We start from the raw sequence: 17,065 nt of genomic DNA on the forward strand, positions 1-17,065 counted from the left end.
TATTTATCCTTCAGTAACTGGTTCTTTGATACATGTTGAATATGTGGGTTCTACAACACCCCCCCCCGTCCTTCTCTGCTACTTTGGAGTCCTACTCCTCAGATTCTGTGTTGGCAAAGGAATTGAGTGATGGTTGGACCCACCCTGAATTTTATGCCCTCAGTTGGGGAGGGGTTGCTGTCTCAGTGGAGACTAGTGGCCAAAAAAGCCAACCTTGTGTGCATTGGGTGCAGTCGCACCAAGAGTGAAATCCTCAAGAACAATGCATCTTAAAGAACTAGAGTTACTGTGAGGAAATTATTGTTATTTCCCTTTAAGAATTTGTCTCTGCTTCATATTTTCCATGTGAAATCAGATTCTTTGGACATTTTATCAATATGGAAATAATTACAGTGCTTGAAGCTCCATCTTGTCTTTCATTTTGTGAGGCTAAATATATTATTTGTTTGTTTCACAGCAGTGATGATGTAGACAATAATGAAAGTACTACCAAGGAACTAGAGGTAGGTTATCTAAATTTTACACTGGGTGCTCCTCTCAAATATTTGATTCATTATAAGGTAATAGTATTCTGTCAAACAAAATATTCCCAGAGAAAAACATTTTTGATCTGCAGATTGAGGTTGACAACAAATATATCACCAGTTAAGAAACTTAAGATACTATAGTTTTCATCCAAACCACAAATGTGAGCCTGTAAATGCAAAGTTTTAAGGTGCCCCCTTAAATATAGAAATACACCTAATAAATACCAAATCTAAAAAATGGAAATTGTCATGTTCATGGAGCTAGCTGCACCTCTCTTCCTTTTCTGGTCTCTCTCAGTGAACCCACCTTAGATTCTGGGCCTCTTTTGGGGTGGAATCTCAGTTGTTTTACCCTTTGTTCAGGAACTGGTTGCTCTATTCTGTGTATATCAGCTGCTTATCCTGCAGGTCTGATGGGCTTTGGGGCATCTTCAGGAACCTGTGACCAGTGATATTGACCAACAGACTCTTAAAACAAAAGTGTTCCCACACTGGAAGCCCTAGTTAAAATTACTTCAACAGTAGAAATTTGCATATATGGTTAATATTTAATATTCCTCCCTAATTTTTTAATCTTTCAGGAAGCCATTCGAGTAATCATTGGAAATCTTGATAATTTACATCCATTTGCTACAGAACACTTGACTATATTTCCATGTATCCTTTGCTTGGTGTCTAAATAAATAAATTCAGTGAGCCAATCTGGGAAATTGTTTATATTATCACTGTGGAATTTATGGACAGATCCTCAGCTGGCATAAATGAATATTGAAGTCAATGGATCTATACAGTTTACATCAGCTGAAGATCTGTCCCTATGTTTGTCTTCTGTTACAGAACTATTATTTGAATGCATGCAGTGCTTTTAAATCTTTTTTTAGGGTGGTGGCTCCTTATTTGAAATCAATATTTTTCATAACTCTTTACCTTTTAAAGTAAAAACATACCTTGTAACAGTAAGATCATATAATGCAACCTTTACTAACACATATGGGTTCCACGACAACCCTCCCCCCTGCCCCGTCCTTCTCTGCTACTTTGAAGTCCTACTCCTCTCAGATTCTGTGTTGGCAAAGGAATTGAGCGATGGTTGGACCCACCCTGAATTTTATGCCCTCAGTTGGGGAGGGGTTGCTGTCCCAGTGGACATTAGTGGCCAAAAAAGCCAACCTTGTGTGCGCAAACTTTTAAGGTTTTGCCCACCTAAAGTTATTCTGGAAATTTTCTTGTTTTAGAATTATAATGAAAGCTTCGATTACCGTTTTTGATCTCACTGTGGGGAGGGGCTGTCAGGTCACAACCCCAGTGATTGAGAAACACTGGAGTGCACAAAAGTAAATTAGCAACACCTGAAATTGCAGTATTCTTTGAGTATTTATCAATATGGTTTCTGCTTCTGTTGTTCCTCTGCTCCAGGCATGCGAGGTTGAATTTTCTTGGCCAGCAGCTTGGTTGAGGCCTCACCTGTGCTTTGCACTACTTTGTACCTTTCTTTGGAGGACATAAAAGGCAGAGCAGCCCTCAGTTTCTTCTTACCGCCCATTGCAGGGAGATAGAACTTCCATAGTTATAGCGTTTAGGGCCAGAAGGGATCATCAAATCATCTAATCTGACCTGCATATCACTGGGTGGAATTTAATGCCCTAATGCTCTTATGCTGACCCCAATGTCTTTAGTTTAACTAAAGCATTTCGGTCCTCAGGTAGTGTCATGTGCCAGATGTTCTGCCTCTGCCTGGTTTGAGGACTCAAATCTGAGCCCCACGTACCTCCAGCTGCAAAAAAAATCCCTACACTCATACATTTGCATACACTGTTAATATCCCTCCCTAATTTAAATCTTTTAGCCATTTGAATAATTATTGGAAATCTTGATAATTTACATCTGTTTGCTACAGAACACTTTTTACTATATTTCCGTGTATCCTTTGCTTGGTGTCAAAATAAATTCAGTGAGCCCATGTATGGGACCTTGTTTAATTTATATTATTGGTATGTGGAATTTATGGGCCAGATTCTCAGCTGGCATAAATCAATATTGAAGTTGAGAGCTATGCAACTTACATCAGCTGTGGATCTGTCCGTGTGTGTCTTTGTAAGGAGTAAGTTCTCAAATAAAAATTCTGCAACAGAAGAGACTTTTCTAGCCTTCTCTGAAGCAATCTCATGCCTTGCTTCCTAATTTTCTATAGAAACCAGTTGCCAGATAGTTTGGCCTGTCCTATCCCATGAATGTTCTTAGGTGATTCTTGATTTTAACTTGCTGAAAATCCTTTTATTAGCAGCCATTTTTATAGGAAGATGGAAAAAAATATGCAGTGCTGTTTCCCTCTTTAGGGAAACTAATTTAAAAGCCTTTGATGAATGTAGCTAAGAGCTCAATCTTATGCTCTCCACTTTCAGAATTTAAATCCTTAGGGCAGCTGCTTGCTGTGTTTTAAGCATGCCTCTTTAGATCTTTGCTGCTTGTCCATTAAAAAAAAAAACCTCAATCTTACTTATTTCAGAGAAGCAGCCGTGTTAGTCTTATTCGCAAAGAGAAAAGGAGTACTTGTGGCACCTTAGAGACTAACAAATTTGAGCATAAGCTTTCGTGAGCTACAGCTCACTTCATTGGATGCATCAAGTACTCCTTTTCTTCTATTTTAGTTAGACATCCTATTGTCCAGTTGTGATAATATTGTGTTTAAGATGGGTTGAAAACCTTGTATTCAGAAACTTTTAGGATCGGGTGACCTTTTGTCTTTTGCAAGTTCGCTTGGCATTACTTCCCTTCTCTGAGATAGTTTTTCTTTGGACTGTGTGGATATTCTTAATATTTCAGCCTGTGAAGCAGTAGCTTCCTTACTTGCAATGAACCCAGAAGACTAATTCTGATAAAGCATCTCAAAGGCGACCAAGTAATCTGCAAGCTGTTTGATTGTCAAGAACTGGACTCAGCAATTTTTTGCACACTAATTTTTTTAAATGAGAGCGCTACAATATCTTGTCCAAAACAAGAAATTCAAACTCTGAAATGTTCATTTGCAAGCTGTCTGCTTTCAGCATAATTTCTGGCATATGATTGTATGAAGCCTTGATCTCGTCTAAAGTGTCAAACACCTTCAACCTGATTTCTATCCTTGCAGACCATCTTATTGTGCCTAGGCATTTTAATGTAAATGCAAATTTGCTTTTTCAACACACCCTAATGATTAGTAGAAGGGGAAAACAGGGTATACAATCTTTGAACAATTCTAAAAAGTAAAACAATTTGGAACCACCATTGCAGCAGCTTCTCCAACAAGATTCAGTGTGTGGGCAGCACATGGGACAAAAGATGTGTGCTGATTTACCTGCTCAATTTGATTTTGAACACCTTTTGTATCATGCAGGCATGTTATCCCAGTTGTCATAGCTTTGTCCCCTGCAGTGACCCCTGTCCAAACCATCTTTTTTCATCTTCTCTAAAATAACCTCCATAATATCGTCCCTGGTTTTGGTGTGGATATCACAGGAGCTGACTTATTTTTCCCAGTGGGTGCTCCACCTGCTTCTCTGAACCCCACCCTTGCTTTGCCTCTTCACCTGAAACCTCCTCCCGCCCGCCCGGCACTCGCTGCTCTCCTCCATCCCCTAAGCGCCTCCTGCCAGCCGCCAAATAGCTGAACAGCTGTTGCTGGTGGGTGCTGAGCATCCCTTTTCCCCCCCCCATGGGTGCTTGAGCTTCAGAGCATCCATGGAATCAACCCCTATGCATATCAGTGAAATCTATAAAGCTCTCAACCACCTTCTCTTTGCTTTTCAAGACCTCAGCATACCTTAACACCTGAGACATTTGGGAGATGTCTGGATGTAATCAGACAGAGAACTATGTAGCTTTTGTAATCTTGTCAAAAACAGTCTGCCATACTTTTCTTGTGATCTTACCAATAAATTCATTTTGAATTTGGTTTGATAAATGTCACCTTTACTGTATCGGCTTAGCATGTTGCAAGATCATGTGGAAGATATTGTCATCCTTTGCAAGCCTTTCAGGTAAAGGCAAAAAATTACAGTTACAAAGACTATGTACTTTCTCACCTGCATCTTTCAAAACTAAACATCTCTCACCTAAATACAACAGAATAGCCAAGAAACAATGCAAAATATTGTGCCACACATACTTCTACATCCGATAGGTTTGAATATCTTTGTCAATTATGCTACCCACCCAATTTTAGGCTATTGGAAAAAATAAAATAAAAATACATTTGTTGAACCAAGAGCCTTCTTAGTATCAAGGTGCCTCTGCCTCATGGATCAGCTATAGTCCCCAGGCTTCAAATGAGGAGCACCAAATGCCTGTTTTGTCTTGGTAATAGTTACATTTTATATTGCGGCTTCATTTGCAGATCCTTTTTCAAACAAATTGAGGGACACCAATCACAGGTTGTTCCTCTTGGAGCATTTGATCAAGGGTGCCATGGATTTGGAGAGTAGTGAGTCATACAAGGGACACTTTTCATAAGTCCCATTCTACCAGTGGTCTGGTGAGCTGGGACTCTGCTCTCAGTACCTGGCAACAGGCCTCCGATCTCTTCATTTTAGGGTCATTACTCTGTTCAGGCATCCAGGGATCAGAATACAGACTAACACGGCTGCTACTCTGAAAAGGGATCAGTCTGTAATCTGAGATGGTGTCTCAGTGCCATCCTTCATACCAACAGAAGTGAGCGAATAGTCACCCTATGAGAAACTGTTAGGACTCTGTCCTTTGAAATCTGACAGACTGAGATTGGGTTCCTCTGGCACTGCTAAATCTTTGCCAGACTGTGCACCAAGCATCTCCAGCACCAGTTTTGGTCACCAACCATTCTTCTTCTGCACTAGTATCTTCCTCAGCACTGGTACCTGTGGCACTGATACATTCAGTAATGTCCTCCTCAATGCCATCTGTCTTTACAGCATCCTGGGACCTTACCATTACACCAGAGCCAGAGTTTCCTTTACTTAAACTGGCACTAGCAGTATTTTAGTTGAGCGCTACAGTAGATGCTTGTTTGCAGCAACACCTTGTAAGAGCAACTGCCCCTTATGAGCAACATTTCCCCTGGGAACATTTTCCCTACTGTGAATCATCAACGATAACCATGTGGCTTAGGAACCACATAGCAAAAGGCCTCCCGATATGTTGCTACTAATGGGCATCTACTGTACCAGTACCAGAACCCAAGCTACCTAAATTAAGTCTCCATCCACCAAGCTCCACTAGTCCCTAGCCCCTGACATTTAGAAGGGCACTCTGGTTTTCTCAGAATCTGTTAATACCTGATAAGATGGCTTCACTGTTTTGAAGATTATTCCTACTTTTCCTTCTCATCTATTCCTTGAAGGGAGCCATTTCCCAAGTACAGCTCCATGTCGCCTATATCAATACCAGAATGGGAATCTGAAAGGAACGCTAAGAGACACTTACCTAGCCTGCATAAGACATACAACTAATATAGGTCATACTCTGATATGCCTTATCCACACAGTTTGCAAGCCTACCCTTATTCACCACCTTGAAATCCTGACTCAATTGTCTAGATGGCCATCCAGAGACCATCATTAGTGCTTCAACTTGCAGAGTGAAAAGATCTATATGTGAAGAGGGTCAAAGTGAGGAAGACCAGGAAAGAGAAGCAGACCTTAAGGTTCCTGTGGCGATTTCATCCTCTTCCCCATATAAGGCTGTTAATTCCACTGTACCTTCTACTACTGATGACTTTAAGGCCTTCCAGCATTCTTTTGGAAGTGGTTAGAGAAAAATCAGTTTATTTTATATCTTACTTACAAGATAGATTAGATTGGCTATGCTCATTTAATAATGGAGTCCTAGAACCAGCAGATTTACTTCAAACTGCAGCCTCTATCCCTGCCACTTCTAAAAGAGCTGACCAACAAGGTTCCACCTAAGGGTTTTGAATACTTTAAAACTTTTCCCTGCTCCTGATTCACTAGTAGTTGCTAATGTTCATGATCAATCAAAACAGCAAAGAGGTCTGCACAGTGAATCAAGCATTGCTCATGAAATGTGACTAACTACAATGCAATAAGAAAAGGAGTACTTGTGGCACCTTAGAGACAAATTTATTAGAGCATAAGCTTTCGTGAGCTACAGCTCACTTCATCGGATGCATTTGGTGGAAAAAATAGAGGAGAGCAATGCAATGCAATAATATCTCACAATTTGGAGACAAAATACCACAAGATTTGTGAAAACAATTGAGGTCCATTCTATCTGAGGGCCAGTTAATCACTAAGACATCACTTCAAGCTGTTTTTGTTGCAGTAGTCAGATATACCAAAAGACGTGCAAGCCATTACTGAGGCTCTGCTGTTTGAGGGTCCCAGTTTATTTAATTTAGAGACAGTCTGAGCTCTTCACTCCTAGTGATTCTAGAGTGATTCGTCTAACCTTGGACTTTTACACTCTGGCTCAAAGAAGGTGGTGAAGTAAACAGCTCATCATTTTTCAATGGAGAAATTCAGTCTCTTGCTCGGTTACTAGACATGATGTACCTTCATGCAAGCAGCAAATTTGACATAAGAGTTAAGAGCCTTGCACAGATCTCTATGGTTCTGTACTAGTTTCCCTCCTCCTGCCCCTTCACCATCCACACACACCATTTGGCAGCTATCACTTTTTTCCCCCCAGAGGTCTGAAATGGAATTACTATGGATTGTTGGGTACTGGAATTAAAAAAGGGCTATTTGTTCCAGCTTCAGTCCTTGCCTACTATCCTTTAGTGTTGCTCCTCCTCACAATATGCTGAGATGAGGTTTTTTTGCATCTTGAGGAGGTGCCCTCAAGTTCAGTACTCGTACTACTACTTTATCCTAAAAAAAATAAGAGGAAGGTGTCCCATTCTAGATCTCAAGTAACTCAACAAATTCATCCATTGCTTCAAGTCTAAGCTAGTCATGCTGACTTCCTCCATAATTCTTTCCCCAGATCCTCCAAATTGGTTCATGGCTCTCAACTGTCAATATGCATTCTGGAAGTTCCTCCATTTCATAGTAGGAAATACACATTTCTAATAAACCCTATACAGTAGTCCACTGTTTGGACTTTCCATGGACCAAGAATGTTTACCAACTATCTAGCATAGTATGGCAGCTCATCCAAGACAAGGATAGTACATTTATCGATATCACAATGATTGGCTGACCCCAGGCAAATCTCTTTGATAAGTAACCAATTGAATAAACAAAATTCTTGACCTATTTACCACCCTGGGATGCAAAGTAAACTCTGAAAAATCCTGTTTTATCCCTGCTCATACAATGGAGTTCATAGGGGATTTAATAGGTCATGGTGTCAAACAACTAACTCAGTTAAAGTTTTTTTTTTTTTTAAAGTAATACAGTTAAGCAAAACTCAATAGAAAAAACAAACATACATACCAACTCTGTAACTGGAGAAATAATGGAAGTTGTACTTTAGTTCACTTCTGACTAACTTCAGTGATCTCACCTCATATACTAGTTTAGAAAAAAGAAAAATCCTTTCTTATGCTTGATCTTATTTTGAATCAATAAACCAATGATATTTATAACTTAGCCCTGCTGGGACAATGCATGACCACAATTAGATCTTAATGCTTAGACAATCTATATATTAATGTTTTGCTGTTGCATTGATTACAGAACATGCCTCCTAAACCACATATTCCTTGTCCATATGTATCTGTAATTGATAAAATTAATAAAGGATGTTCATTTTGTCAATTACTAATTTTATCTATGACAACATGCATCTATAATAACAGGCATCCCTTTATATGCTATGTTTTTACAAAAAAAAAGTTAATGATCTATTGACCATGAAACTCTTTTCATGATATGTAGTTTACATAGGTTTCAGAGTAGCAGCCGTGTTAGTCTGTTTTCGCAAAAAGAAAAGGAGTACTTGTGGTACCTTAGAGACTAACAAATTTATTAGAGCATAAGCTTTCGTGAGATCCATTGAAGTGAGCTGTAGCTCATGAAAGCTTATGCTCTAATAAATTTGTTAGTCTGAGGTGCCACAAGTACTCCTTTTCTAGTTTAGATAATAAGCTAAAGCATCTTTTGATTATTTTATTAATTACAGAAAAAACCTGCCCCATATCAGTTACAAGTGATTCCTATTTGGGATAGGTTAGCTAAAACAGAGTAAAAAGCAAAGTGGTTAATTAAGTACAGTCTTACTGGATTGATTACAGGTATTATTTTCCTGATCATTTCTTTAACACAAAACACTGATCAGCTAACATACATCTTATATACAAAGAATTATAAACACAGGACACTTGGGACTTTGGCTTACCTACAAAGAATCAAAGGATTATTATAGGTTGGTTCATTTACTAACGGGGCATTCTTTAACTGAAAAGAATCAGTTAAAGGATAACATCCATAGGATTAATTCTGAAATATGGTAGACCTCATCATAAAGTTAGTCACCTGAGGACTTCAGCAAGAGAGCATCTCAGGTTTCTAGAGCATGTTACCTCTGATATTTCTGTGTCTAAACATCCCAGACTTTACATTCACCCTTGTCAGGGATGATTGAAGTCAGTTTATTAACCCAGCAAGCACAATCTGGACTTGTAGGTGTCAGTTCCTCAGGAAATTCTATCCTTGCTACGCTGGTGGATTGACCCAGAGGAAGTTTACAAAGGGATAGTTTTCTTCTCCCTTTCCTACCAAAATCTTGGTGATGGTTGTGTCCAAGTATGACAGGATTGGGACTCACCACCGCGGCACCTCCTGTTGGTCACTCTGGGAATTAGCTCAGTCCATGTGGAGCACCCTCCGCTGGTGGTGTCCTGTCCGTCTCTTGCCCTCTGTTGGCATCTGGATTTGCATGCCTCCTTTCCTGTGGGGTCCTCTTCAGGACACTACCTCTGGCAGTGCCCCCAGCCCACACTCACCCCCTTCTGGGGCATATGTGTTATCAGCAGTTCTTCAATTTGCCCCAGCCACAATGGCCAACCACACCCCAAAGTCTAACCCCTTTTGGCAGGGGTCTGGTGCAGTCCATGATGGCCACTCCTAATGGCCAGGTGAAAGTGCAAGGGGGAAGTGGGGGACCCCAGCTTGCCCTCTACTCTGGGTCCCAACCCAGGGACCCTTTGGCAGCAGGCTTCCTGCCTGCTCTCCTTCTCTCCCCTTTGTCCGTCTCTCTCCTTGGGCCATTTCCCTTTCAGCCCCTTTGCACCGGCTAGGCCCTTTTCTCAGGGCCCACAGCCTGGCAGGTAGCAGGCGGGAGTTCCCTTCTGTTCCCTCCCACCTGTGCAGCACTGCACTGTCCCTGATGCTAGTCTCCTAGCACAGGAGACAGACCTTCACCCTCTGAAGGCCTGGGAGAGACTGCCTGCCTTTTGCCTGGGCAGCCTTTATATAAAGCCTAGCCTGGCCCTGATTGGCTGCCTCTTGCTCAGCCCTGATTGGCTCCCCACAGCCCCTCTCTGGCTGCCTGTCTGTGCAGCCTCTCTGGCCTGCTGTAGCCCAATCTGGCTTGGGGGTAGGGCTCACTTAGAGCATGTTCAGGCACAAGGCATTTGGTGCTCAAGAGACTATTCCCTAAAGTAAATGTTCTAGAGCTCAAAGGCCATCTGCTGAGCATGCAAAGTATTCCCGTCTCTTCAAGGATCAACAGTTCAAAACATGACAAACAATACTATTGCCATGTGTTATATTAATAGGCAAGGAGGAGTAAGATCATCCCCTCTCTGTCAGGAGGTGATTAATCTGTGGAATTGGCGTGTACCAGCATTCACTTACACCCATAGCCCTACATCTGCCAGGAACTCAGAATTGCTTGGTAGACCATCTCAGCAGGAAGTACTTGAACAGTGTCTCAAAGATTCAGTCTTCTAAAGAATTTTCCTCAAGTATAGTATACCTCACATAGGCTTCTTTGTCACCAACTTGAATAAAAAGTAGCAATTGTTTTGTTCAGAGGACGTGTGACCAGGGTTCTCTACTGGATACATTTCTGGTGCAAGCATTTCCACCAGTTCCATTAATTCCCAAAGTTCTCAGGAAACTAAAGTAGGATAAGGCCTCATTAATAATATAGCACTACCATGGGCCAGGCAGTTTTGGTATTCAGACCTATCTCCAATTGCCCTACCAAATCTGATGGACATCATCTCTCAGAATTGAGGCTAGATCCTGCACCCTGAATCTCCATTTCTGTATCTGACACCTAGAATGTTGACTGGTTGACAGTCTGTTACTGACAGAAGCTGCTCATCTGAAGTCCAGGACACTTTGATACAAAGCAGAAAAGTGTCTATGAGTCAACTTATGAATCTAAGAGGCAAAGGTCCTCTATTTGGACCATTCAGCATCACCTGTGTGTTTTAGTGGCTACTTTCTCATATTTTAGATTGCTTCCAGGAGAATAAATAATCTATTCTCTCCATTAGCACGATTAGAGTCCACTTGGCTATAATATCAGCCTGCCACCTTTCCTTTCAGGGTTACATTATATTTTCACACCCCCTAGTCACTAATTTTTGGAGGTCTAATTCACATTTTTCATCTAGCTCAATAACCACCTTTTCCTCCTCCTTAGGATCTTAATGGAGCCTCCTTTTGAATCTGCTCTTTGAATCACTACTCCATTGAGATGGCATTCCTGATAGCCATTTCCTTTGCTTGGAGGATGGGGGGTGAAATTCAAGCCACTTATTCTGTATTCTATAAAGATGAACTGCCCATCAGGACCATCCTACATTTCTATCTAAGGTCACATTTTCACCTGAACCAGTACATTCACCTGACTGTATGTTTCCCTAAATCTCATTGAACTCCAGGGGAAGTTAACAGATTTTGGATGTTTTTGAGAGCCTTATCATATTACCTTAGTAGAACAAAATCCTTTTGCAATTTACTGAGACTCTTTTCTCCCCCTGGCCTTTGGGGGTAAGTCAAGGGGGGCAGGCCATCTCTACACAGAGACTATCTAAGAGCGTACCTAATTGCATAAGGACTTGCTACTAGTTGGCTAAGCAGTTTCACCCTCTGTATTAAAGCCCACTCACATGGAGCCCAAGCAGCTACATTTGCATGCTTGAGGAACGTTAGAATCTCAGAGATTTGTAGGGGGGGCAATGTGGAATTCAGTACATGTGTTTATCCAACAATGCTTCATGGTTGCGATTGCTAGATCTGACTTCTAGCTAATCACCAGGAGTGTGATCCACATGAATAAATACTTGAAGACCAGTTCCTCACCTTACAGTAAAGTGGTTCTTTTAGATGTTTTGTCCATGTGGAACCCATCACCCTACCTCCTTCCTCACTACTACAGAGTCCTATATAGTATGGAAAGTCTGTGCTGGTGAAGTAACTGAGTGATGTTTAGGCCCAGTGCCTTTTTCACCCTGGGATGGGGAGGTATGAGGACACTTCTGGCTAATATTCCATTTCACATGACTGTGGCACATGCACAGCCAGAACGGGATCCACATGGAGAAACATCTTGAATTAATTGTTATAAGGTAAATAACTGTTTTTAGTTACATTTTGAACAAGTCAATTCTGTACATTTGATAGTGTACTTATGGAAGGTACTTTAATTAAAAAATTAAATGTTACTTTCAATGAACATTCAAGGGTTTATTTTGATAGTCTTCCTGGAGGTGCTGAGTATATTACTTTGAGTGAGGGTTTCAGGACTAAGGCCTAGTAAAGAAACTGCTTGAATCTGGGGTGAAAAGACAAACCACTGATAAAAGAAAAAAATGCTGATCATATAGAATTTTTCTTATAACTACACAGATAAGTTAATATACAAGAGTATGGTATATATGTTTATAAAGGTACACTTTGAAGCAATGAATGGAAATTTAGCCACATGATTTTTATTCATCTTGTATAATTTTAATGATACATTTTAAAGCCTTAACTCCACTATCCAGATTTAAGTAAATGGGAGAGAGTATCAAAACTGAGATTCAAACATGGGGATACATTTCTTGCTCCGTATCCTCATGTTTGCACTATGTATGTTGAACTCAATTCATTTCAGCAAAGTTTATTTGTTGGTAAGTTTGTAAGGTTAAGGTTAAAGAAATACTGGCAACAAATGTATACTATTATAGCGTGACACAATTGTCACATGAAACCAACTGATTTTTCCTATTCTAAGGTGGCTTTCCCATGAAATACTAATTGAGACATTTGCTGCTTTTTCTTGACCTTGCTTTCCACATAGGCACTATGTAGGAATTGGGTGTCTATGTCTACAACAGTTTAGTCCTGAGGGCTTTCTGTGCCAAAAAATTAAAATTCTGCTCACAATATTTTAAAATTCTGCAAATTTATTTGTCAAAGAAATGTGGAGGCTCCAGCATGGCATTGGGGAGTACAAGCCACTGGCCGCATAGAGGTGGGAAATCTCTGTGCGGCTACCCCCAACCCCTGCCTGGCATGGACTCAGTGGTGAGGCTGCACCCAACCTGACATAGTGCAAGGACGGGGCCTGCCCCAGAAACACTTCAGGGCCCTGCCCCTCCGTGTCAGGTGCACCAGGTAGGCTCAGCAAGGCAGGATCCAAATGTGGAGGGTCTTAGCATGGGGGGGATCCAGGTGTGGGTTGAGAGGGTTCTATATGGGGCAATCTGGGTGCAGGTGTCTCAGTGGGGGATCTGGATGCACAGGCGGGTTAGTGGTTCTGGGTGAAATGGTAATGGGACTCTGCAGGGGGGTCCAGGTGAAGGTGGTTGGGCTCAGCAGGGGGTTGGTGTGTGGGGTATAGAGCTCAGCAGGGGTGTGTGGGTGTAGGGAGGATCCAGATGCTGGGGGAATAGGACTTAATGGGGTGGGGATCCAGATGCAACTGGTTGGGGCTTGGTGGCGTGGGGATCTGGGTGCAGGTGGCTTGTCCAGGGGGAGTGGGGGGGGATGAGGCTCAGCAGGAGGGTCTGGGTATGAATGGGGCACATGGATGTGGGAGCAGCTCCCTGTAGAGGGATCCTTCCCCCTGCAACTGAGGAGCGATGGGTGCAGGAAGCAGGGGGGCATTGCAGAGCTTCCTGCAACCAGGGGAGAAATCTGGTGGTGGGTCTGACCAGGTCCTGGATGCCATGCATGGGAAGAGGAAGTCCCGTCCTCTCCAGCCCCAGCCCAGCCCAGCCCAGACTAGCAGCTGAGCTGAGCTGTCACAGGGTAGGAGCCATAAGCTGGGTCTTCCCCAGTTCTGCCTCCTGCCCCATAATGATTTACCTCTTTGCCAGCTGCCCTGGGCACTCAAAACTTACTGCTGGGGAGGATCAAATGACCACTTTTGTGGCTTCCCTTTGCATCAGAAAGTCGTTTTTCTGTGGGGAAGCAAAGAAATCTGCGGGGGACATAAATTCTGTGCATGTGCAGTTGCGCAGAATTCCCCCAGGAGTAATAACAATGGAATCTTTAAATGCAGTGATAGGGAAGGTAACTATCCTCTAAGCTGTTGCCCACATTTGGCTGAGGGTCTGAATAATCACATCCTTGTGGGCTTGGGGCACATATGCACCAAGTTACATCTGTACTTGGAGTTAGGGGTGTGATTCCCAGCTTGTGTAGACATACTTGTGATAGTTTGATAGTAGTGAAGGTCACAGTAGCATGTGCTGCAATAGTGGCAGCATGGGCTAGGTGCCCTGAATATGTACCACAGGGTCCAGGCTAGCCCATTCTGCTACTGCCTATGCTGCAGCTACACTACTATTTTTAGTGTGCCAGCTCAATGAGTGCTAGCATGAGTATGTTCATGTGATCTGGGAATCACAGCTTATCCCCATGTGTTGACATACCGAAGATCCACAGTTACTGTGAGATAAGTAAGCATTCTATCTTATGACTTTTTCTGCTAGATTAAAGAGCCATGTACTATGAGAAATTCCTTTTCTACCTAGGTATTTGTAGATTCTGATTTTTTTCACTTCATAAACTTCTCTGGGATTAATTAAATAAATGAAGCTTCTTTGTATCTCACTCTAAGGCAGATTTTTGAGACCTTAAATCATTTTTGTTAAAAATGTGTACCTTATTTCTGATGTGAACTTTTCAGGCTTTATCTTCCAGCTATTGGTTCTTATGCATTTGTCTACTAGAATAAAGAACCTAAGATCAATGAGTCATTAGTATGATAAATATTTCTCAAAATATTTAGAAGGGGAGGTCCTTTCTTCAACCATCTGCTCAAATTATTATAGGGAGGGGGAGTTCATGTAAGAGCTTTGACTTTCAGGAATTGAAGCTCCACATAAACACTTTGGAACCAGGACCCATCCGATCATCTCTTGGATTTTTATTCCTCAGATCAGAGGCAACCCTGTACAGATTTTCCTACAAAACATGGTTGCTGTGTACTGTATGAATAGACAGGGAGAAGATAGGTCTCCCCTACAGTCTTTGGAGGCATTGCATCTGTGAGATTGATGTATTTAGACTCATGAGACAATGTAGTGTCCTCATTCTTTGCTCTAGTGAGAAACTAGTTTAGCTTTCTGAAGTTTAAAGTTTTATAGTTAGTATATTGTTAGGTTTTCTTTGCCATTTGACACTTTCTTTTTCTAGTTTAGTATAGTGATAGGGTTTCTTTTGTTTAGGAATTCCTCTCCTGATACAGACACTCCCTCTATATACCCTACTGTACAAGGACATACTCCCCTGTACATGATCCAAGATTATGGAACCCAAATTGCCAGGCTTCAGAATTTACCCATCATGAGGCTCAGCCATGGGAGTCGGCGACAGACATGCCACAGGGCCTATTTCTGGAAAAGGGTTATGTACCAGTATGCTGCTCTATATGCAGATCATTCTTAAGAGGACCCAGAAGAGCAGGGAGGTGGAGGTGAAGCTGAAGCTCCTCCTCCTAGGGAGATCGATGCAGGTAGAGTGTAACACAGGCAGAGTCAGATCCTCCAAAAAGCTCTCGTTATTGGACTCTTCCAGTTACTTCAGTGCTCTAACCAGCCTTGACACCATACCAAACTCCTGTGGTACCCAACTAAATCTCATATCAGCTGCACTACAGGTGACACCCAGAGAGGTTGTAAAGAGCACCCCTTTAGAGACTCCAACCAGCACTGATTCCCCTGTATGGAACAGGGATGGAGAGCCTTTCCTGAGATTTTGCCATGAGCAAGTCTTAAAATGAAGTCCATATGCTTTGGTACCAAAGTCTAGGTTGGTACCAGTGGTCACTTCTAAACCAAGGACCACATTACTTCTGATGGCAAGTTGTCACCAACCAAGCTCATTGACCTCAGCCAGGATGGTACTGTGTAATACCATTCTGCAACACTGTGTATCCTTGACATTGGTGCCTGCGATGCTTTCTTGGGACTCCCAGAACAGTAAGCCACTGTGTTACCCCTTTGCCTCAGCAAGAGAGAGTTTTGCTGGAGCTTAAACTGTATGTATTAGCTCCTTGCCACACCAGTCTGTCTGGCTCACCAGGAAACTCTTCGAGACACTGCGGTCTTAACCTTGCCTTGCAGGTAACATTCAGTGAATCCCAGTTCCTGAACTCCTGAAAAAGTGTTCTCTGCAGTATCCAGTGCCTATCAGTGTACACTTGCAGAAACTACCAAGTCCACTGTCTCCAAAAGGACAGAAGATGCACCAGCCTGCTGACTGAACTGAGAATGCACACCTCACTTTAGTAGAACAGCACCGAGATTAATTTGTAATAAAACAAGAATAAGTTAATTAGTAAAGATTGGAGATCTAAAGTGACACTAAGAAGAGACAATAGAAACAGAAAATGGTTACTTTCTAGTGTCTAAAACTTAACAGACTACAATTCTGGTCTCAGGCAATTTCTCACCTCCACTCAGTTCTCGGCATCCTCAACCCACATGGTTGGGGGAGCCACCTTTCACAGAAGAGCCTTGGCCCCGTTGGCCCTAAAGTGATGGATAATACCACATTTCTTCCCTTTTGTAGTCCATAAATCTTTGAAGTGTATGCCTTGAAAAGTAAGACCAGACAAAGTTCCTCTCCCCTGATCCTTGTTCTTTGGGGTGTAGGTGCCAAGCCCCTTCTTCAATTTTTGGTCAGTTTGCTTTTTTGATTGGCTTGATCACTTTGTTTCCCTTAGATGCAAACGTACTTTTATTTTCCCATGCTTGTAGTCAAGCCAGCTGTTTTGTCACCTGTCTGTTAGCTTGATCCATGTAGACAGATAAATCCACATTCCTTTGTCTAGGGCAGGCTTGTTTATAAGCTGCCTCCAAAACATTTTTAAGAACATATTTCCAGCACACATATGTAACTTTTATACACAACCTATACACACAACACACGATGATCAGTTTTCAAGACACAAACTAAATATTCTGATAACAATATTTTGGGTGTGCTCTTTGCCAGTTGGCATAAAGGGACTCTTAGGATCATAGTGCCCCATATAACACTGAAGGACTCTACCAATGGTTCTAGGATCACCCCTATTTGATCAGCTCTGGGAAATTGTCATAAGGCTGCCTTGGTAATGACTTAAAGGCAGAGTGCATCAGAAAGATCATTTCTGCCATTGGAGGAGGA

General features: G+C 41.9%; 1 protein-coding gene across 1 annotated transcript in view; it reads left to right on the forward strand.

Annotated features, from left to right (window-relative positions):
* MAJIN (membrane anchored junction protein) overlaps window positions 1-17,065 on the forward strand; it is a 98,455-nt gene that overhangs the window by 16,364 nt on the left and 65,026 nt on the right. Inside the window, exons 2-4 of the mRNA XM_038389078.2 lie at window positions 458-503; window positions 1,109-1,184; window positions 12,448-12,573. Coding sequence (XP_038245006.2) covers window positions 458-503; window positions 1,109-1,184; window positions 12,448-12,573 — 248 coding nt within the window. The remainder of the gene's footprint in view (window positions 1-457; window positions 504-1,108; window positions 1,185-12,447; window positions 12,574-17,065) is intronic.

Source organism: Dermochelys coriacea, chromosome 2 (assembly GCF_009764565.3).
Source record: "Dermochelys coriacea isolate rDerCor1 chromosome 2, rDerCor1.pri.v4, whole genome shotgun sequence".
Lineage (NCBI taxonomy): Eukaryota > Metazoa > Chordata > Testudines > Dermochelyidae > Dermochelys > Dermochelys coriacea.